This window comes from Lemur catta, chromosome 12, assembly GCF_020740605.2.
Source record: "Lemur catta isolate mLemCat1 chromosome 12, mLemCat1.pri, whole genome shotgun sequence".
Classification (NCBI taxonomy): Eukaryota; Metazoa; Chordata; class Mammalia; order Primates; family Lemuridae; genus Lemur; species Lemur catta.
The window spans coordinates 52,987,014-53,011,983 of record NC_059139.1 but is presented as its reverse complement, the minus strand read 5'-3'; the positions used below and the strand labels follow the sequence as shown (position 1 = coordinate 53,011,983).

The 24,970-nt window shown below is 36.2% G+C and overlaps 1 protein-coding gene and 1 pseudogene across 5 annotated transcripts in view; one reads left to right on the top strand and one right to left on the bottom strand.

Annotated features, from left to right (window-relative positions):
• The window catches only part of ATG10 (autophagy related 10), a 241,068-nt gene that overhangs the window by 154,676 nt on the left and 61,422 nt on the right, over nucleotides 1-24,970 (bottom strand). For 4 of the 5 annotated variants that reach the window (XM_045566129.1, XM_045566127.1, XM_045566128.1 and 1 more), the window contains one exon: nucleotides 21,443-21,550. The exons of the other annotated variant lie outside the window; for it this stretch is intronic. In XM_045566129.1, coding sequence (XP_045422085.1) covers nucleotides 21,443-21,550 — 108 coding nt within the window. The remainder of the gene's footprint in view (nucleotides 1-21,442; nucleotides 21,551-24,970) is intronic. 5 annotated transcript variants of the gene reach the window in all.
• Nucleotides 3,690-4,167, top strand: LOC123648386 (annotated as a pseudogene).

The following is a 24,970-nucleotide window of genomic DNA, read 5'->3' as shown; positions in this document are numbered from 1 at the left end:
AATTCTAGCCCTCCTTTGAAGTATATGTCCACAAAAATAATCCAAATAACACTGTTGAAAAGAATTTTATAATTTAAAAGTGCCATTAAAATCTAAATAATAGTACTTAGTACAAATAATAATATTCAATACTCATAATGAAGAAGACCTAGAAAACCAGAAAATACCAGCAAAAATACTTTCATTTTCCAAACTCTCCTGAAAAGTGTGTCACTATTTCCTAGGAGTGTTTTATGCTTTGTAGTATCCTTAAGCACAGTACCTCATGCCCCATGGATACTTAAAAATATCTGTTGAGTGAAGTAGTAAGAAAAATAAAATAAAATTAAGCAAAATATAGGCACTAACTTCCTGAGGTTAATGGAGTATCATTCAGTATGCAGAAATAATACTTTACAAATCATTAAACTATATCCACAGAGCCTAGCATATATGGAAAGATATTTTTGCTTTGGAAAAATATTTCAATAAAAATGGGTAATTTATTTATTCCAAAGTCACTTTTATTACTATTAAGTGATATAGGGAACAATAACATAGATATTTATAACAAAACATTCTTCATTAAAATAATTATAAATTTGCTAAATGTTATATACAATATAGTTCAAACCCTTCAAAATATAAACAACTAAATACAAGCTAAATAACTTTTCTTAATAAACCCAACCATATTGAAAACATTTAACTCCATGATTTAACATGAACATTAGATGCCCATCCAAAATAGCCTTTATTTTTTCTTGCCTACATGTTTCCAGGCACTGAATAAACTCTAGTCTAACCTCTCCTATGTCCTCCCAGCAAGCTCTTTATATCTTGCCCTCATGGTATTTTCCAACTGTCTGCCTTAAACAAAGAGTCCTTGCTGGCATTGGCTTGTTGCTAGTCAGTATTTAGCTCTCTTTCTGTAGCGAAGAGAGAGCAACCATCTGCTTCACACAGTTTTTCATTCCTATGATAGCTTTCTGCTCTTTCCTCTTCCAACTCAGAAACAGAAAGCACGAGATAAAACAAAGCATCCTAGGTCCACATGAAGCTACAGAACACCCAGGAGAATTTCCTCCCAATCAGGAAAATGCTTCCTTAGCAACCAAGTTACTAAGGCCAATTAACCTCCTTCCTTTATCAATATTCAATTTACACTGAAGCCCTTTTTGGTTAAGTCCTTCAATTTTACAAAGAGCTTTTTGGCAGAGAAAAAGGTGTTTCTGTCTTAAAGGAGCCAGGCCTTTACTTAACAGAGTGTTAGGTGATTTCCTAACTTGATGTAACTTAGAAATGGCAACTTAGAAGTAGCATTAAAATTAAGTGCAAGCAACCAACACGTGCCTAAAGTGAGACTAAAACATTTCAGAGCAACCAGAGATTGGACACCGTGGAAAATAAGAGATACGGAAAAGATGCTTTGTAGCTGTCATAGCTTCACACCTGCCTTGGCTGATTTATGTCCCTTCCACACGATCAACAAAGCCCAGGTTACCACTAAATAATCACAATCTCAGTAGAATCCCAGAGAAATGGTGAATGAAAGAGAGGAACACAGATAGTAACAAAACCAAGGAATTTCCTTTCAGGCAAGCACAAAATTAAAACAAATGAGGAACTAGCATTTCAAAGTCATGAACTATTTCAGTAGTAAAAACCATAACATATTTAAAGAAAAAAGGGAGTTTTATAAAAATGTAGAAGTGTACAATGAAAAGTCCTGCCCTGAGATTTCATGTTGTAAGATGGGGGTTACCTTTTTCTAAGTCTCACAATTAAATTATTATATTGTATTCCAGTGAAGATAAAGAAAATTTGACAAAAATATTATACGAAACGGTAATTATCATCTGATGTTCAAATTTTCCAGGTCTTGAGGAAAGTCCTTTGTGGAATAATTTCAAAGTTTCTTTAACTTCTATACAGAATGTAATATGGAACTTCAAATATGTACTGTGATTTATAGTAGACACTATAAATCATCCTTCAATAGTTTTGGTAGCAGCATTCCAGTATCAACATGCAATACCACTGTGTCTCAAAACAATTCTTGCTACTAACAGGTATGATACAGAATTTCAAAACCAGTTTTGTTCTCTAGTTTTGTCGCTTAACATTTGTAGGACTCACCATTCCTACCGCTGTCTTAAAGTTACACTAATAGAAATGCACATTTGTTAACTCTTGGCTCCCATCATGTTATCTGAGCCTCTGAACCACCCTGTGAGGCAGGCATTGTGAATACATCCTTCTCCAGTTGAGGTGTCTGAGACTGAGAAAGAGTTGGGAGAGGAAACTAAACTTGATGAAGCACCTACCCCATACGTGTTTTACTTTACAGGCACTGGCCAAGTGTTTTCTTTCATGATATTTAATGTGCATCTGCACACATCCACACACGCTACCCTCATACACGGCCCGCAGTTTCCCACCTCCCGATGCCTGTAAGTATCCAGGGCCTCGCTTTACAGATAAAGGATTTGAGGCTCAAAGAGGTTCAGTAACATGTTCAAAGTCACACAGTTAAAATGAGGGAAAGTAGGGATTTAAAGCCAAATTTGCCCAACTTTAAAGCTCTTGTTCTTTCAACTATGCCACACCACCTGCCATACAAAACCTCTGGCAGCCCCTTTATGCTTCGCTCCAAATCCTTTCCACTGACATCAGCAGTCACTAAGGGTCTAAGGTTGTGTTTCGCAAACGTGAATTATGAGCTATTAACAAGTCCTGAAATCAATTGGTGGGCCTCGACCAGCATTTTTAAAAAACAAAATAGAGCAGAATATATTCATAGAGTAGATCAGAAAGAATAAGGCTTTTTTCATGAACCTCAGTTTCAGGTATGCATGTGTGGAGCGTACTGGGTCCTGATGTAAAATGTATTTCTTATTGTGAGTTTATATCAAAAAAGCTTGAAAGCCACTGGTCTCAGAGGATGCTCTCACACAGACCCAGATCATGAAAAGACTTATCAAGGGCCTGGGAACTACTCAATGCTCACCTCTCTTTACTTAAATTGAACATCAGGAAATACAAGACAGGAAGCCCTTTCTCAGGCAAGGCAGAGAAAGGATTACCCAGAATCAGCATAGGAGCAGGATGCTGATTGTGTAATTACATATCCCCTTCACAGCAGTACCAGTCCATCAAGTAGACAGTATGGTTTATTTCTTACAGTGCTAATTATGTAATTATCCATAACATTAAATCAGTTCCACCTGATTCAGTCTAGCACAGATTTCCTCAAACATTCATTTGTTTATTATTTTTTAAAAAAACACTAAACCACCAATCATATGTAAAAGTTTCAGTGTGGAAGCTGAATAGACTTTTCTTGAAAAAGATTATGTGTCAAATATATACTTTTGGTCCTTTGGGATACATGGCAATTGAAATTTCATTTAAATATCCCATGGAGCTTCTACAAACAACAGATTCAAACAGGCATATTCTCAATATTTTCTTCCTTATGTCATAAAATGTGTATCATAGAACAATAATGCCACATTGGATAGTTTAACAAAAAGCTTTTCTATAGAGTGAAACTTGGTTGTCCTTTATAATATTCCTTCTTGGTGTGTCGCTTATTCAAAATGATCTCCTGAGAGAGCAGTGGCCTTGTCCTCCACCTTTCTCTTACTGTGCAGATACTGCCCAGCTCTCATCAGCCTCCAGCTGTCTGTCCTCTGAGGCTGAACACCATGCCTTCAATTAAGTTGCAGAGTTCTGATGGAGAGATATTTGAAGTTGATGTGGAAATTGCCAAATAGCCTGTGACTATCAAGACCATGTTGGAAGATTTGGGAATGGATGAAGGAGACGATGACCTAGTTCCTCTAACAAATATTAATGCAGCAATATTAAAAAAGGTTGTTCAGTGATGCCTCCACCACAAGGATGACACTTCTCCTCCTGATGAGGATGAGAAAAAGAAAAGCGAACAGACCATAATCCTGTTTGGGACCAAGAATTCCTGAAAGTTGACCAAGGAACACTTTTTGAACTTACTCTGACTGCAAACTACTTCGACTGATGTTCCCGTGCAAGACTGTTGCCAATACGATCGAGGAGGGGAAAACACCTAGGGAGATTCCCAAGACCCTCAATAACAAAAATGACTTTACTGAAGAGGAGGAAGCCCAGGTACACCAGAAGAACCAGTGGTGTGAAGAGAAGTGAAAAGTTGTACCTGATACTGTAACACTAAGGATTGTTCCAGATATTAGTTGCACTGCTGTTTATAATTGTTAACATTAGACAAACAACAGACAAATGCAGCAGCAAATCCATTGAAGAATATTGTCCTCACTGCATGTGTAGTTTGAGTGCAGATTCCAAACCTCGGGTGACTTTCTTGTAGTATGACTGCAAGTTTCTTTTTTCTTTGCTCTGAATAAAACAGAACTGAGGGTTCTCTATAGAAAGCGGCATTTTGGGCTTTTCCTCTTTTCTGTAAAGCAATTTCTGCCTAGTTTATTGTCCAGCTAACTTTAGTGACCTTTTAAAAAGTTGTCATTGCACATAAAACAACTTGCAAAAAGTTTTCTGAAATAGAATTAAGAAAATACTATCTTAATGCATGAGTTAGAAACTGGAGAAAGGCTATTTGAAGTAAATGTGCTAAGTGGGGGTATTAGGATGCCTTCCAGCCTCCTAGAGTCAAGGAGTACCACTAGTATTGATTAGCCTGGACGTAGCAGGGCTCCCTTAATTGGATCTGAGACTTGTGTGTGTGTGTGTTTTGTTTTTTTGTTTAATTCTTTTAGGTTTGAATGTATTGCCTAAACTAGAGACTTAGTTACTACCCAGTTTGTGGTTTTTTTGAGAAAAAAATGTAACTGACAGTTAGTTAGCTTTTCAATTAAAAAACACACTTAAAAAAATGATCCCCTGAGAAAGTGCTACAAAGATAAATAAGCTATGGATCTTGCACTCAAGGAGCAAGCAGTTAATTAGGGGAGATATAACCCTAGACAACACGACTTCCACTCAGCTGCTCTCTAGCACCTCTGAGCAAAACTATAACCCTCAGCTACCAGTCAATACCTGCAACAGCTGTATACCATCCCAAAAGACTCACCAGACACCCTCTAATAAACAAGAGATTAATACAAAGAATATATAGACAAGGACCAGGGCCAGGAGAAAGCATGCAAATTTAGAGATCCCATCTGGTTCTTCTAGACTTACTACCTCTTGGTTAACCCCTCAAACCTATCTGACACAATCAAATACCACTCATCCAAGAACTTCAATACAGATCCAACATACTCCAAACTGGTCAGGGCAATCACTTAGGATCCTCCTCACTTTTTCCCCACCTAACCTGACCATGGTCTCATCTCTGCCAAACCCTTGATCCCATCACTCCCTGCAATTCTTTGGGAACTTGCTGGTGTTTAAATCTCAGCTTTCCTTCATGGATTCTGACTTGGTTTGTCTCTCTGACTCTCAGAACTCGAATGGGCATCCCAGATTCAGGCACTTAACACACCAGCAACTTGACTATGCCCTACTTCAGCCAGCCTACTACTACTCAGGAGGGGAGATCCAGGCAAACCCTGCTGAAAACTCTGACCACTTAGCCCGATCTAAAGTTGCAGCTCAACACTCTTCATGTTCTACCCACAATAACTTTCTTTAGTGCAGAGCCCCACCACTACCTTCTATATTCACCACCATGTACACCCCTACAGCCATTCCCAAGGATGCAAGGTGTAACATGTTGTGGGAAAGGTACTAGACTCCTTTTGGCACTAAGGTTAATTCCACTCTGTGTCACCAAAAGAGTATGATTTGGAGAAACATTTTGCAAGCTGGCATCCCACCTCAAGAATACCAAGAATGTGCTGCAGCCTCTCTCCTAACGACTGAGAAGTACAAGCCAGGATTGCTTGATGGGTTCATCAGGCAGACAGAGGGACAGAAGGAATCCATCCTCAGCCCCCAAGTTTCTTGTTGCCAGATTCCAATCATGTGTTTCTCAGTCAATCCAATTTATCAGGATGCCAGCTGTCATACTAGAAAGCGAGGAGCACTTCAGCTTTGTTGGAGGTAATTGCCCCCAAGATCCTCTAATGATTAGCTCTATAGTCACAACACTTGACCTGGTTTCTCATTTTCGGCCCCATGCCTGCCCTCTGGATTCACCTTTTTTTGTATGCGTTGACCTCCAACATTCCCCAAAGACTCTGACTTAGGAGAGATGTTGGAACTATTACCACAGAATAATAGTTAAAATGACCTGTTAGAAAGAGGGGAGTAAAAAGCACTCATTGTCACCCATGTCTCAGAGATAAAAACAAGAGATTAGGCCGGGCACAGTGGCTCACGCCTGTAATCCTACCACTCTGGGAGGCCAAGATAGGTGGATTGTTTGAGCTCGGGAGTTCAAGACCAGCCTGAGCAAGAGCGAGACCCTGTCTCTACTAAAAAAATAGAAAGAAATTATCTGGACAACTAAAAATATATAGAAAAAATTAGCTGGGCATGGTGGGGCATGCCTGTAGTCCCAGCTACTCAGGAGGCTGAGGCAGGAGGATTGCTCGAACCCAGGAGTTTGAGGTTGCTGTGAGCTAGGCTGATGCCAAGGCATTCACTCTAGCCCGGGCAACAGAGTAAGACTCTGTCTCAAAAAAAAAAAAAAAAAAAAAAAACCCACAAGAAATTAGTTCAAGAAGAAAGGGCTTAGTCAACAGTGTCAAATGTTGCAATGTGGTCAAAGAGGATGAAGACACTGGATGTAGTGATTGAAGGTAACTAGTAATTCACAAGGAAGCAATTCCATAACCTGACTTTGGTAGAAGTCAAAGGCAAGAGGTAAGGTTGGAAGAAGTGATGAAAGAGTAAAGGTACTATAGATTACTTATTCATAAAATCTGGTAATGAAGAAAAGAAGAGAAAGGGGATTATAGAAGAGGACTAGGAAATGGCAATATAGGTACAACATAAAGGTGTAGGGCAAAGTGCCATGGATGGAACCTAGGTATTGTGGGCAATGCTGAATTGGTCAAGGTCATGACCAAGTAATGAGGCAAGAGAAATAAAAAGAAGACTAATGTCATTGTGGGCCTTGAGACAAAAAGAGTATACAAAGCATGTTCTGAGGGAGAGAAGCACAAATAAAATAAGAAGGGTGTAAGCAGAAAAGAGGATCTCAGAGTTTGAGATCACTGTTATTTTTTTTCCTTTTGTTTCACATCTAACTTAAGGAAGGATGAGGATGAACTGTTTCACAAATAATTATTGTAGAGCATTTAACAACGTCACTTCAGAAGTCAAAAGTCATTTTAAGTACCTCACCTAAAAAAAATCTTATGACTTTCAGACTACTACTTTTCTTTTCCAGATTTAGCCTGCCAGCCTGCTGTGCCCTCTGACCCACTGGCCAAAAAAAGGTATTCTCTCAGGCATCCATCCAGATGTTCTTCAGGTAACATTGCCAGCTTGACAGCCTTCCTACTCTTTTCAATGCATCCTAAACTATAGTTGAGACAAACCTGTAATCTTTATCCCAAGGCTCCTCTGAGGTCAGCTAGAACTCCATGTAGCTTCTCTCAATGCTTATCACAAATACCTAAAACTAACGGTTTGCTAAGAGCAAACAATACCTCTAAAATAGCAAATTTGCAAGTACCATGTGGAAGAACATTATTGAAGTTCCCATATCCCATTTATACAATAAAAAACAATACTGTTAAAACACTATGATGTCTCCCTCTTAAAGATTTTCCCCTGAACTTTTTATTTTGAAAACCTTTTACAATGCAATCCTTGGTTATTTCCATTACTTTAAGATAAAATTATTATTTACCCTTAGGTACATAAATTCACAAATAAGCTTTAACAAAATATTCCTGGCCACTTTATTTAATAAGTACCCTTTAATAAGTGGAAAATAAACTGATAATGACAAAATATTCATATTAATATTGCTAGCTTTTAGTTAGGTTAGTAGTATATTGGGGAGAGGAGAAATTCTAGGTAGTTCCTATCCAGAAAAATCAAGAGACAAGATATATTAGTTTCTGGCATTTATGTGCTAGGCACTGTGCTAGACGCTAAGGACACAGTGGTGATGGAAGTGATCTAACCAGGTCAGCACTTAGAGTCCAGTCATAGGGTTCAGAACTACTATTCCAGTTTGAAAATGTTTTGCTCCCTCCCCTCCGAAATAATCCATCTGCATTTGTAATAAAGGCTGAGCATTTCAAGTACTAGTGAATGAAATATTGGTGGCTCTATGGGCCATCTGCATGTATGACTGACTGTCCCTAGTTCTGGGCAATGGCTTAGTAGTAAAATAATACTCTACATAATGGCAAGTATTTGCCCGACAGTTAAAAAAAATCCTGACAAGTAGCTAACTTCATTCAAGCTAACAAAATATTCAATAATCCTTTTAACATCTGAAGATTGCAGTTTATACCATGAGATTCACATTTCTATTTTAACATTCAATTTCTTTAGATTATATGAGAAGATTGTTTTTTGAGCCCTGCATAATAGAAAACTATGCTAATGGATATTTCATTTCTTCCATAAAATATTTTTTAAATTAACCTTTTCAATTTAACTAAGGAAGAAAAATAATTTTAAATATAATTAATAAAATAATTCTGAAACTCAAATATTTTAGATTCTATTTAATCTTTTGTGAGATCAAATCTCATTATAATATATTTCAAGCATTGTATCTTTCTCCACATATGAAGTTTCTACTGGCTTCAAAAAAAAAAGTCAAATGGGGAGAAAGAAGTACTAAGTAGTGGCTTCACTTTCATTTACTTCAGATTTGATTATAACATCAAGATATCCTGCTCAGAAATTCTCCATTAAAAAAGACCCACATAAAGTTTGAAATCCCCAATCAATCCATTAAGTGTCTTTTAAAACCTATCTCATGGGAAACATCTCAAATTCATTAAAAGAAATGGTTGGAATATACAATTAGGGCAATTAAAATAATGCACTAAGTGACCTTCCTCAGAAACAACTGATTCCTAACTTAGAGCTTTATAACTGGACATAAGTACTCCACATTTAAAGTTTGTCAGATTTTGTACAGAAATATCAGCTCACTATTCTCTTAAGTACACAGCTGCTGCTAGAAATGCTCTTACTTTTGATTTTTTTAGAAAAGGAAAACCTCAACATGAGAACTACACATAAAGGAAACTTTCTGATATAACTAGCTGCTGATTTAAAATACAATGGCTATGGCAGGTATCTTTACAAAGGCTTTTCTACTAGCTTGATAAATAGAGAATTAGTTACCTATTAATATCTGGATGTATTCAACTTGATTTCTCTCAAAAAATGGATTATCTCTTTGTTTTGCCAAAGAGAAGACAGCACAGAGAATTTCAAAGGTAGAAGTAACCTTAAGAAGCCATTTAGGTTATAGACTCTCACTGAACCAAATACATTCTCTGAATTTTGCAAAGTGGTATTACTCAGCTTTCAAGGGCTTAAACAAGAAAGAAGATTCTGTAGAATGTGAAGCATGACCCTGTCTCTATATAGGACTCCCTGGCTTCACAGCAGAACACCAAATTGCATTAAGACCCCTAAGTCACAAATTTCATGAGACAGTTCATATAGTTTTAGTGCCACGTTTCTGTGTGATGCTTTCTGATGAGTTCTAAGAATGAGTAAACAAACACTTCTGCCATATACTATTAATAGTTAACGAAATATAGTCTGTATAATATTGTATCTAATGCAATAATCCCCAGTTTTACTGGAATTGAAGATCCTAATCAGACATGACTGGTTTTCAGAACATTCTATATTCTCTCCTCTCAAACACCACACCACTCTATGGTATATATTTACACTTTAAATTAAATAGAATTAAAATTTACTTTGTCTTTGAACCCTTTCTTAATACCTTAAGAAAAACACAAAAGTGGGATTGGGGTCTGCTGTATTGATAGTTGTTTCCATAAAAAATCCATTTATCTATCAGCATTAGATTCATCGATTCAATAAATTATACTGAGTGACTACTACACATGCTTCCATAACAGACTTTCTGGTATTTTAACATTGCTTTAATAATTACATTTCCAAATACTAGAGGTAATCATGCTTCTTATTCATCCATTTACATTTATCAACATGTCTATACTTCAGTCTAAAAATAGCAGTTGCTTTACAGAGAAATTGTTAACACTTACTGAGAACTGTGGCTTGTCATTTATTCCATTATAAGAAAAAACATAATATTCTGACATATGAGTCTATTTTGGACATACAAAATAGAACTCATCCTAGAAGCCACTTAATAAAATCCTTAGGGCAAATAAGTATATTTGAAGCCCTGGTTACCTCAGAAGATCATCATTCTCTGAATATGTTCTTTGGCAATTGAGATCATCTCCTGCTACTGATTCTCCGTTTTATGCTTCAGGGAATTTATGATAGGTTGTTTTTTTTTGTTGAGGCCCTCATTCTCTATAATATTCTACCTGCCCTAGTCTAAAGAAAGTCCCAGTTAGTGAACTACAAGGCCCTAGGACCAAAATCTTTTTTTCCAGTAGCATACCATTGCTATTTTTATGACTCTATCATTTTCATAGTTTTTAAAAATGTAATCTGAAGGTGCAACCTAAGGCTCTAAAGTAACGAGGATAGTAAATGAATAAATAAAATACACTCAGTTGCCATCTCTGATACCTCTGCAGCAGGAAGAAGTAGAACCGCAGTAATTGAACTTTAGATAGAAGAAATCAAACTTTAATAATGTAAAAATTATTGACCTACTTAATGTAAATATGTATGGGTATCTGAACTGTATTAATCAAAGGACAAAATCTGGTCCACCTCTATTCTATGAAAATGATTCAAAATTTCATAAATGAAAAAGGTAGAGACAAAAAGAAAATGCAAAGCAATGTCATCTAGAACACTAACTACTTATATAGGAAAGATTTTCAAATACTTCCCTCTTCTAAACATTCATTAATAACTTTTACTACTAGCTATTAACAATTGCTATCTATGTTGAATATGCATCTCACTTTTTCCTCTTATTGAGTGGGTTAGTGCTCGCTAGCCTTTATTAGACAGTAAGCTAATTTAGAATCTTAAAAAGTATTTTTAAAGTTTAGCAGTTATTTTGCAATAATATATACATGTCAATTTTGACATGTATACATGCCAAATATATACATGTCAATATATACATGTCAATTAATGGCTAATTTTCATCAAAAAATTTTCTAATTGAAATATAGAGCTTGTGTTCCCATTTCTGTTCTCAAACCCTGATTTCATTTATATAAATAAGGCTTCAACAAGGACTTTCCACAATAAGCTTATGTTCATTAAAGCACATCAATTCTTAAATCATATTTTTCACTACTGTTAAATGATCATATCTCAATTTCTCTAAGAATAGTCTTCAATTAAATCCAAAAAATCATAAATTGATAAAGTGACATAGTACCACCAACACCCATTTATGAAAATAGATGTCACATAAAATAAGATATCCCAAGGACTAGTGTTGATTATGTTTGCTTCTGTCGAAAACATTCACTTAGGCCAGGCACAGTGACTCATGCCTGTAATCCCAGCACTTTGGGAGGCCAGGAGTTTGAGGCCAGCCTGGGTGACAGAGTGAGGCCCCATCTCTGCAAAAAAAAAAACATTTAGCCATGCGTAGTGGCACGTGCCTATAGTCCCAGCTACTTGGGACACTGAGGTAAGAGGATCACTTGAGCCCAGGAGTTCAAGGTTACAGTGAATTATGATCATGTCACTGCACTCTAGCCTGGGTGACAGAATGAGACCCTGTCTCTAAAAAAAAATTTTTAAAGTTCACTTATATTTCGAGGATTTTAAATTGACGCAATGGATTTCTTTTGGTCATTGGTAAAGATATTGTCCAAAAATTTTCAGTCTTGTTATTTCATAAATTAGGAAGTGCCACAAGTAAAATCATACTAATTACTCTCAATTAAATGTCTTATCTAACCTATAAGAATTCCTGTTTCTCAAAGCCAGAACTAAAAGACAGCCCAATATATTTAGTGGACTTCTGAGTATTATCTCATTCTTTTAACTATCATTTTAAATACTATTTAGAAAATCCAAAGAAGGTGGAGATTATGATTTTCACAAATGACTTCATTTTCCATTATATTTTGCTTTGATTTTTTAAATCCTATGATTATCTACATATCATTTTAGATAATCTCACAGGGATAAAAATCATGAATCCAGCTATCTTTCTACAATCAAGACTGCTGGTTCAGGAAAGGAGTTGATTTCCCACATCATTCAAGGCCAAAATTAAAAAAAAAAAAAAATGTTTAAACAACTATTAGTAGAGGCATCCCTCTTGAACATCTTTAAACAGGAAATGTGATGTATACATATGGAAGTATTGGTCATTAAATTCTAGAGAATTAGAGGTCCCCTAGCTCAATCTTCTGTGCAATGCAGGAATCCTTTCTCAACTATTTGAGGTCAGAGGTTATAAACTGGTGCCCTAAGGACCATTTGTAGCTCATAGATACAATCTATTTAGCCTGCACAGGATTTATTTTTTTTACTTAAGCCAACTCACAAAAATCCAGATCTCTGCCTTCTCTTGAAAATTCACCTGGAGCTGCATGCCTGCTGCCCCTTTCCAGAAGGCTTGCCTCTCCACTTCTCTACAGCCCCCACCACTTCCAGCTGACCCACTTCACTCTCTCATCATCAGCCAGGCTGCTTTAAGCAGCTGAGCATTGGAGTCTGTACCCAGTGTTCTACAGAGAGGGCTATCCACACTGCGGCTGAAGGTCTTCACTAAAGAGGAGGAAACTTACAGCTTTGCACGTTGTAGAGAACTCCAAACATTAGGGAAATCAGTCTAGAATAATTTCCAGATACTGGAACCAGTCCTATCTTGGAAACAAGCAGAATAAATCTACTCTCTCTTCCATAGGAAAGCCTTCTAGATACCTGAAAGCAACTAAACTTCCTTCCTCAGTTCTACTTTAACATCCCCAGAGCCCCCAAATATTCCTTACAAAAATATGTTTCCAAGCACACCCATTGCCATTGCCATGCTCCTCTGCCTGGGTAAATTCTATTTATGATTTATTTTTTATTATTTATGTATTTATTATTTATAATAGTTATCAATGTTCTTCTTCACATGTAATAATGTAATTTTTCCTTGATCTAAATCAGTGATTCTCAAACATTTTGGTTTCAGGACATCTTTATACTTTTAAAATTCATTGACGATCCCAATAAGCTTTTAAGAGAGTTATAGCTATTAATACTCATGGTATTGGAAATAGAAAGTTTAAAAAATATTTAATAATTCACTTAATCATTAACATAATAGCATATTTCTATGAAAAATATAGTTTCCAAAGCAAATTAGCAAAAAAACTGGCATTGTTCATTTTTGCAAATTTTATTTTTGCTTTTTTTATTTTTATTTTTTCCTTTTTTATTTTAGTAGATTTAGGAGCACCACTTGATGTCTGGCTTAATAGAAGACAGGTGGACTTTTGCATCTGCTTTTTGCATTCAATCTGTTACAGTACCACACATCAGGTAGCCTCTGGAAAGCTTGAGGAGAATAATAGTTAAAAACACAAATAACACCTTAATATTTTTAACATCTTATAAAAATAGTTTTGACCTTCTGGACCCCCTGAAAGGATTTCTGAGACCCCCAGGGATCCCCAGACCATATTTGAGGTCCACTTATGCCTTGATTAATGTAGCTTAAGTTCCTAGTTTTTCTAGCATCTGTGGCATTCTTTTCACTTATCATGAGCTTGTGGTCAACTAAACTCACAGCTCTTTCTCAAGTGCTTTCAAGACAAGCCTCCTTTTTTCATCTAAATGCAGGCCTTATACATATATTTCTTCATAGATTCCATTTTGTTGGTTTCAGAGTACTCTGGTAGTGATGCTGTTGGTGCCCTGACCGGATCCCCTTAAGGCTGGTACACCTTTCCAAACCCAGCTGTTGAGACTGTTGGCTAATAACTCAGAGCAGCGCCCTTCTCTAGAGAATTACTCAGTAAAACTAGAGCTACCTGGTTTGGGAGGTGATGTCCACCTGCACTTCAGCTAATGACTGACTGGTAAGCCAATGACTGTCACAGACGGCTCGCCCCAGTGACACAAAGTGAGACCAATTCTCTGGTCTGGTTTGTGCTCTGGAGCTTCCTAGGAGATCAGACTAAAGTTAGCCTCTAGCCGAGAACACATTCTTCCTTAGCTTTTATCCTTTTCCCTGTCCTGATTCCCCCACTTGCTTTCACCTAAGAACACATCCCTCATAAATCACTTGAGCAGGATTCCCATCTCAGTCTTTGCTTCTGGTGATCCCAATTCAAGACACCTTTTATCCTGTTCAATCATCTTGATTGCAATATTGACTTGGGCATGCATCATACTAATGAATCTTCTCAGCTGGGAAGCATCTTATTTATGCTATGCATTCTACCATTGAGTACTGTAGTCATTCTCAAAGTGTGGTCCCTGGACCAGCAAAATCAACATCCTCTGGGAATTTGTTAGAACTGCAAATTCCCAGGTCCTACTCCAGACCTACTGAATCAAAAACCCTGAAGGTGGAGCCTGGCAATTTGTTTTAACAAGCCTTTGAGGTGATTCTGGTGCTCACTAAAGCAATAACCTCGTATAATGGTTAAGGGCGTGAGCTCTGGAATTAAACTTAATCACTTCCTAGCTATTATCCTCAGGCAAGCTTCTTAACCTCTGTGTCTCAGTTTCCTCATATATAAAATGAAGATAATACAGGTATCCATATCATAAAATGAAATGAATGAATATATGCAAATCACTTAGATCAGTGCCCATAGCTAGTACTCAATAAATTTAGGCTGTTGTCTTTACTATTACTATTGCTATTGTTATTATTATTATTACCAACTGTGTTTTCATCCACCTTCGCTAACCTTATATATAAATTAGGCATATTAATATCTCTTGTCATAGGGGTTTGTGAGGATTAAATGACACAATAAAGCAACTAGGATGGTAAAGTGGCATATATTAGGGAGTCAATAATGGTCATAATAAGTATTATTTTGTGAGAATTAAAATGTTAATACATGAAAGCATGAATGCTGGCATAAATGTTTGTTGAAAAAGCATCTGTTAAAGTCACTGATAAAATACTGATGTGAGCTAAGCAAATAGAAGTGCTTTCTAACTCCACAAAAGCCCATCCCTCAAGCTTGATATCCAATCATTCACTTATCTACATTCCTTTGGTAAGATTGTTCAACTATCTACAAATACAATTAACTATCAACTTAAAAGAAAAACATAACAAAATTATAGCAGCTCTTTGATCATTATATTTTTAAGATCGAGAGATGACGTATTTTACCTAAACTCAATTTTCATAATGCCAAGTGTAAGGCTGGTGGCAGGCACCCCTTCCCTCCCTGATGAAAAAAAAGCAGCAGCTCACAAGACCTGCCAAAAACAATGTCTGCAAGGCAAAGCTAAGTTAAAGAATAGCCACACCTGGATGGTTACCCTGATAAGGGTCTGGTTCCTGGAATCCATACATACCACCAGCCCCTCCTGGTTCTCAATACCCACCCTAAAACCATAACGGAACCGAAAAACCCCCATCCCCCAGCTCTAAAACATATATAAGGCCACACAAAACTTCTGGGCGGCATGACTTCTTGGGCCCCTCTCTTGGGACCCATGAACCTCGCCCAGCCCCCTCTCCTGGGACCTGTTACCCTCTCCTGGGAGCGCTCAAATAAAGCCGCGTTGCTTACCCCTTTCAACTCTGCTGTCTTTCTTTGTCTGGTGCCGACCATCCAAAACCCTTACACCAAGGACAGCAGTTACTAAGAGTTTATCACCCTTCGGCACAGAGTTGAAGGATCTTTTGGTAAGTGATGGTTGAAAATGAAAAATAATGTTGTTTTACACAATTGCTTAAAAGGTCATGAAGCTCATTAATTATCACAAAACTACCAATAATTTTTCATGACTGACAGATTATATCCTATAAATACCCTTACAGCTGAATTTGATAATTTTCACAAATTAGGATTAGTCATCCCTTGAGTTCCTCTGTCTATCATGAACACACTCAATCCTTTCCATGAAATTTGCTTAAATACTGAATTTTTTAAGTGTCAGCAGTCCATTGCATTTTTGAGACAAACAATAGATGGTTGTTCCTCGTCTAATTACATTCCACCTAGACATGTATCTAAATTGTCATATTTTCTTTTTTTCTTTTTTTTCTTTGTTTTTTTTTTGAGACAGAGTCTCACTCTGTTGCCCGGGCTAGAGTGCCATGGCTTCAGCCTAGCTCACAGCAACCTCAAACTCCTGAACTCAAGCAATCCTCCTGCCTCAGCCTCCCGAGTAGCTGGGACTACAGGCATGTGCCACCATGCCCAGCAATTTTTTCTATATATTTTTAGTTGTCCAGATAATTTCTTTCTATTTTTTTAGTAGAGACAGGGTCTCGCTCTTGCTCAGGCTGGTGTCAAACTCCCGAGCTCAAACAATCCACCCGCCTTGGCCTCCCAGAGTGCTAGGATTACAGGCGTGAGCCACCATGCCTTGCCTAAATTGTCATATTTTCTACTGATGTCACAAATAGTACTACTAAGATTAAAAAATTAATTCTGAGCTATTTAAAAATGAAAAACTAACAAATTTCAAATCACCATACCTATAATCATACCTCTGAATAAATAAAAGTTATCAACAAATCTATTATGAACAAAGAACTTCAGAGAAAAACATAATTTTGTCCAATATTGATCTAGGAAAGTGAGACATTATAATATGCAGTTCAAATGAAATGCTTTAAATGCCCTAATTGGTCTACCACTATTTTTTAGTAAGAGTCATTCTCAATTGTCTCTGAACCACTCTCTGAGATGCTGTGGATACTAGTTCAATAACAGTTATCTTCCCACTTGGGGGTTATTCCCAACCTCTAAAAGGCAAGAACAGAATATGGTAAGAAAGGAAGTGTTACAGAGTCTCTGCTCCCTTCCTGCCCCTTCCTATTTCTCCATTCACATCATGCTTATTGTATAATTATGAGATAGCCATAACAAAATAATTCTGTGTATGTCATTATTACTAATAATAATCGCACTTTATGTTTATTACATCCAATGAAAAGAAACAAGTAAGTACAGCCAGTATAACTGAAGTTTACTCAAGGTTACATTACTAGTAAGTGGCTAAGAAAGCTACAAAACAACTTCTAACTCCAAGTCTAGCACTCTTTCTTCTAATTGTGCTGTTGTTATAATCTGAGTAAATTAGGCAGTCTAAATTTACTACGAGTTACCAAATATTAAAAATAAAACATTGGAGCTGACCGGAAGATGAAGGGCTTATCATCAGATTCCATTCCTGTGACAACTCAGAAACTAACTACTAAAAACTCACTGCAAATCTCTCTTTTTAAACATTGTTAATTTTTCTATGTAAATTGTTGAAAAAAACATGTTCTAGTAGAAACTAAACTCATTTGGAATTCAATCAATTCTAAGTAATTCACTTGATAACCCAGCTTATATCAAAATACAAAGATATCTGAGCTGGTTCTAAGAGTGACAAAATATGAAGACTTAAGCACATAATAGATATTAACTAAGTTGTCCTACCTCCATGGGGTTTACAGTCTAAGGAAGCAATCTGTTTAAAAACAATAAGCACATGTCTGAGGAGTAATAAGAATGAAAAATAAAGGACATACATTTTTAAGGCAAAGAAAAAGAATAAAAGTTACTAAAAAGGAAAAAAAACAGGTAAGAAAATCTTATCTGATTGGAAGGGGGAAATTATTTCTAGGCTTTATATCTATATGTTTGTAATACATGCAATCTTTCAATTACTGTTTCTGCTATGAAGGGTGGGAGATACACCAAGATGGCATGCTGGACTGTCTTATTCTGAACTTTTCTTTTTTAATTTTCCAAAGTACTTTTTATTTAATTTTAAAAATTACAAACAGTAAAATTTATTCTTCATGGTATATAGTTCCATGGGTTTTTAAGAAAGACAGAGTAATCTATCCACCCCAGAGTCACAATACAGAATAGTTCCATTACCTTCCAAATTCCTTCATGCTGCTCCTTTAGATCCAACCCATGCCCCCCAACCTCTAACCTCTGGAGACCAATAATCTGATATCTCTCCCTATGATTTTGCCTTTTTCAGAATGTCATAGAATATACAGTACATAATTTTTCACATCTAACTTCTTTCACATATATTAATAAAAATGTATTTGAGAGTCATCTATGTTGTTAAAAGAACCAATAGTTTCTCTGTCTTCCCAAGAGCATACAATGGAATATATACCACAATTTTTTTATCCTGTTACTTGTTGAAGGATTTTGGTGATAAGAAATAAAGCTACTATAAACAAACATTTGCATACAGGACTTATATAAACATAAGTTTTTATTCCTCTTAGATAAATATCTGTAATGGGATTTCTGGGTCATATAATAAGTATATGCTTAACTTTTTCAGAAAAGGTCAAACTGTTTTCCAGTATATGTGCACTATTTTGCATTCCCACCAGCAATGCATGAGAGTTACAGTTGTCTGCATTCTTGTCAGCTCTTGGTATTGCCATTTTTTTTCATTTTCGTAAGTATGCAATGATATCTCATTGTGGTTTTAAAATTTTTTGCACTATTAAATAAGTATATTGAGTGTATTTTTATTGTCATCCCCATATCTTCTTAAATGAACGTGTCTGTTAAAATCTTTTACCAGGTTTTAAACATCAAGTTGCTTCTTTTCTTATTATTGAGTTTCAAAGGTTCTTATACAATCTGGAAACAAATCTTTGTTACAAATAAGATTTGCAAAATATTTTGTCCCAGTCTTTTCTTCTCTTAATAGTGTTTTCACAGAGGTGATGTCTAAAATCTTCCTCTGTTATTTGGGAAGGGAGAGAGTGAGCTGTCTACTAGAGCTACAGCAGTAAAGGAAGATTACAAGGACGGAGGGTGACTCCAAATGAAATCATTGGACCAAGCAAAAATAATCCCAGGGATTTCAAGGGGGTAAGAGAAGAGTTATGGGTTTCACTTTTTGAAGAGGTAAATTAAAAAAGACAAAAGAATAATGATTAAAAATCCTAATAGTCAATGGATAGTTTGAAGAGTGTTAACAATATTTGGATTCTATTGTTCATACCACATAATCTACCTTTTTTTCACCTACTATGAACATTTCATCCTTGTAATTAAATAGTCACCTAGAAGATCATTTTTAATAACTGCATCCATCATAGAGATGTGCCATAATTAACCAATCCATTACTGTTGTACATTTTAGTTTTTACTTTTTTCCTATTATAAATAATGAGATAAAAATACTTTTGCAGGCAAATCATTGCTTACATTTTTTATTATGAGTATTTGTCTGCAATTTACTTTGATGTAAAGACATTGCATCAAAAAATAAGATGTATTGATAGATGGATAGAGGGATCAATATATGATAAAGTAAGTGCAGCAAAATGTTAATGGTACAATCTAGGTGGTAAGTATATGGATATTCACTGCAAAATTCTTTCAAGTTTTCCATATGTTTGAAATTTGTTAGAAAATGTTGCAAATAAAAAATGTTGGAAAAACTTATATTTTATGAGGCTAAATTCCTAGAATTGGAATAGATTATTCGTAGTATGTGCACATCCTTAAACTTTGTGAAGTTAAAACATCAACCAGAAAGTGTCAGTTCCCTCACACTGTCAACACCACTTTTTAGTGCTTTTCAAATCTCTGCCAACTTGTTAGGCAAAAACTGGTAATTCATCTTTTAAATCATCATTTTTATGTTAATTTTTAAAACTTTTTAAAGTTAATATATAATGAATTGAAAAGCTTCCTAATATTCTTGGCTTCAGATTTTGATGTTGGTTATTGGAACCATGAAGCAGTAATCAAGATTCAAGCACCCATCTGGGGGCACTTAGCTTATTACCAAGCACAATACCCTTAGGAATAACTCACAGACCAAATTACATTGGTGAAAGTTACTTCCAGGCCAGCATTATACACAGGCAGAGAGGGCTAATACCCAATTGCCTGATTTAACAGGTCCTGAGAAGGAGCTCTTCCTGCACACAAAAAAGTCACCTCTCCTATTTTACTAGGATGCTCAGAATTTAAGCGTTAGTGATGTCTTCTCTGGTGTTGAAACAATTAGGTCCCCACCAACACTCTTTCAAAATTCAATTATTTTATTCAATATGAGCTCCACATAATTGTGCTTCCATAGGATAGAATGCAATGGAGCCATTAAAAAGAACTATGGAAATCTGCACTTACCGACATGAAAAGATGTCCATGATACACTTGTTCATTGCAAAACAGCAAGTATGTATATTTGTGTATGATAGAAATGTATGAAAGCATATTTACTAAAATACTAATAGTGGTTACCTATTAAAGGGCGACTATATAGATTTCTTTTACCCTTTTTATACATTTATCTATTGTTTATTTTTACAATGGATATATACAATTTTTAAACAATACATAATAAAATAAGGCTATTTGCATTTTGATAAAAAGAAAATTGAAAATATCCCAGAAAATCACTAGGCCATTAGCACCTTAGTAAAATTTAATTTAGCAAGGTTTTTCAAATCAAGGTTAAAGTCCCCTAAGGAATGAGACCCAGACCCAGCATATTTTCAACGGGATAGAGAAAAAGGGTTAAAGACAGACCAGGCAAAGAGATCTCCAGTAAGGTATTAAGCCAGCCCAGGGATAGCTCTGTATTACCCTGAGGGAATATGACTGGAAAAAAAAATAGATAACAGAAGGCATCTGTGCTCTTCAGATCCAAGAGAAACCAAAAGTGTGAAGCCTCACTACAGTCTGAATAGACTCAGAGGGGATATTAACTTTGCTACAATTCTTGATTTCAATATTATAAAAATAAATACCTCCTTATCCCCCTACAACAGGCTCAGGATTCAAAGGCAGTTTATTTTTTAAAATATGTACTTCACAGATTTAAATTCTTTATTTTATTTTATTTATTTTTTTTTTTTGAGACAGAGTCTCACTCTGTTGCCCAGGCTAGAGTGCCGTGTCATCAGCCTAGCTCACAGCAACCTCAAACTCCTGGGCTCAAGCAATCCTATTGCCTCAGCGTCCTGAGTAGCTGGGACTACAGGCATGAGCAACCATGCCCGGCTAATTTTTTCTATATATTTTTAGTTGTCCATATAATTTCTTTCTATTTTTAGTAGAGACAGGGTCTTGCTCTTGCTCAGGCTGGTCTCAAACTCCTGATCTCAAGTGATCCTCCTGCCTCGGCCTCCCAGAGTGCTAGGATTACAGGCGTGAGCCACCACGCCTGGCCCAGATTTAAATTCTTAAACTTATACTTCACAAAAACCAAAAAGGAGAACATGAGGCATTAAACTACTCACCTCCAAGGGAAGACATGTCTGTCCTTGGCCAGATGTTCCTGGATGTGACACCACAGTCCCATTTTTTATTTTAAAGTGTGTTTTGCACATGTAGCCATCAGAACAGTCCTGTGTGCCATCACCAAAAAAATACATGAGAAAATGCCAATTATTTTAAGAATCCATCATTTTAAAAACTAATTCTCATGAGTTCCAAACTGAGCAATGAAAAACTAAGTGCACTAAATGAAATGAGATAATGTGGATAAACAGACTAGTCTATTAGTTTTAAATAGTATTTAAATGACATTTAAACTCATAGAAATATCGTGTCATATAATTAATATTGATTTTCATAGTGTATACATAAAGAACAATTTTCAAAGGATTTGTATCAGATCTGGGAGCCAGAAGGGACTTTCGGTTTCAATTTCTTTTTCAAGGCAAGATCTCTATGAAAATGTCCCCGAAAGGTAACTGTACAGCATCTGCCTGAGCACTTCCAGGAACCTGCCTTCTTTACTCCCTTACCAACAGGCACTTCCATTTTGGTGCATTGTACATTGACAAAGTTTTGTCTTATATTGCACTGAAATGTTTCCCTTTAACTTTAACTTACTGGTTCTAGTTCAGCCCTTTTCCACAGGGCTGTTCTTCAGAGCTGAAGAAATTACCACCATTTGCAAATATTCCTTACAAGATATGGTTTCTGAGCCCTTCACTAGTTGAATTTCCCTCCTGTTTCTTGTACTTGCTTTTAAATATCCTAATGGATGCTGTTCATCTCACTGTGGTCAGTTCCATTTTTTTTAAGGCAACACTTGTTTGAATTCAATAAAGTCATGTGTAAGAATGTAATACCTCCCCATGCACAAACATACATACCAATAAATATTAATTCTCCACCAAACTGTCACACCAATATTTACATTTTAACAGAATTAAAATAATAATTAAGGAAGAAGTGGTTACTTAATTGAGAAGAGGGAACTTTGGATACAGTGACACAAACACACAGGGGAGAAAGCCACATGACAACGGAGACTGGAGTAGTGCATCCACAAGCTAAAGAATGCCAAGGACTGCCATCAACCACCAGAAGCTACAAGGGGCAAGAGAGCATTCTTCTCTAGAGACTTCAGAGAGAGCATGACCCTGCCAACACCTTAATTTCTAACTTCTAACCTCCAGAACTGTGAAAGAATAAATTTCTGTTAAATCACACAGTTTGTGATACTTTGTTACGGCATCCCTAAAAAACTAATACACTAACTACATTTTTTAAGAGTTTTGGCCAGCACCTTAACAATGGTTCCCAGTAAGTTGTGCTGACAACCTGCCAGCCATCACTCAGAGGCCACATTAGTTGTGATCAGCACCCGTTCTGATTGGCTGGCTCCAACTCATTCTGATTGGTTGATGCTGCTGCCCCAGGTTGTTAAATATTTTTCATATCCTGCCTGTAAGGTAAGCTATCAGATAGCCAGTACTATCCCTTTTAATTATTTCATTAAGTTTATGCATTTTGTACATGAAATTATTGTTTTACATTCCAGCTCTATATCATACAACCACAAAGTATACCTTGTGATGGTCTTCTACTGCTGAAATCTTTGTATTTAGACAATGTAAATTTAATATTGGCTTAAACTGGGAAATATATGTAGCAACTTTTGTCATTGTTGTTGCTGCTGCTGTTTTACATCAAGTATCCATTCCTCCTTCTTTTGGAACAGTAGCCAGTTTTCCTCTGTCCACTGTCAGGGTAGACATGGGCTCCCAGCTCCAGGGACAGGCATGGGACTTCAATCTGGCCAATCAGTCCTGCTGGCCCGAGACTCAGGAGGGCAAATGATCTCCAATTAGAGCCAATGAGATGTAATTCAGGATTTGATTCGAGGAGGTTAAGGAAGGTGGCTATTCTCTTTTCCACTAGGTTTGAATCAAACAGATAAAAAACCCTTTGCAGCCATCATGTAATTAAATGGAGCCTGCTTTCCAACGCAGAGGAAAGTAAGGCCATGAGCTGCAGAGAGACCAGATTCTGATTATATTATTTACACTAGCCATATCTGAAGCTAGTTCTACCTTCAAATTTTTCAATCACATGGCTCCAAAAAGTGCTTTCTTTGCTTCACCCACTGAGTTGGGTTTTTTGTCATCTGAAACCAAAATAATCTTGGTATTAAGTGACATACATTGTGCTAAATAGTTTAAAAATAGATTCTACTGTATTGTATTGTCACTCTCATTATGTCATTATGACAGATAATCAATAGTTGATTATATAAAAGATTTATCAAATACAATCATGCATCATTTGATGGGCATACCTTCATTGGGGATTTCACCATTGAACATCATTGTGAGAACCTCATACAATGTACTTTCACAAACCTAGATGGTATAGCATACTGCACACCTATGCTATATGGTGTAGCCTATGGGTCCTAGGCTACAAACCTTTACAGCATGTTACTATACTGAATACTGTGGGCAACTATAATACAATGGTTAGTATTTGTATATCTAAACATAGAAAAGGTACAGTGAAAATATGGTATTATAATCTTATTATAGTCATATATGTGGTCCATCATTGACCAAAACTTCATTATGCAGCTCATGAATATATAATAAAACTATAATGGTATGTGTTTTCAAGAAAAAATACTGGCAGTCCACAATTTCAAAATAATCTAGCCATAGAGATAAAAACCAAAACTCTTAGGATATTCAAGAGAACAGTTATGGCTAAACTGTATGTACTAAATATAACTCTTCAAATTATGGCAACCACTCTATTTTGTATTTTTCTATATGTGAGCACTGGTCATACAACCTCTGCTTAAGGGAAAATTAAGAACATTATTAAGGTTATTAAGTATGAAATGTCCAATTTCCGTATGTATTAAATTTGACGGTATCTCTGACATTTCACTTTGACACTTCTTGTTTCATTTTTATTGTGAAGAGACACCTCAGACTTTCAAATATACGTTTTGGCTTGTGATTATCATTCAAAATTTTTTTCAGAGCAATTTTTGTGAAACCATGGATAAGTCAAAAATTCATGTTATTTTCAAATATGGGTTCCGTCATGGAACCAATGTAGCGCAGACAGCTCGAAATATCAACAAAGTGTTTGAGAAGGATGTGGCTAATGAATGCACAGTACGTTGATGGTTTGAGAAGTTCTGGTGATTTTTAATCTTGAAAATGAGTCACATGGGCAACCTGACTGAGACCAAGGTGGATAACGATGAGCTGAAAGCTGTAGTGGAAATGAATGCATCTCAACCTACATGTGAATTATCAGCAAGGTTTGATGTTACTATCCCAACAATATTGGACCATTTAAAACAAATTGACAAGGTAAAGAAGCTGGATAGATGGGTTCCACATGAATTAAATGACTGTCAGAAGAGAAATAGTCTGGAAGCTTTCCTTTCTTTGCTGTCATGACATAAAAGTGAACCATTTCTATACCGTATTGTTAAGTGTGATGAAAAATGGATTCTTTTTGACAATCGCAAGCATTTGGCACAA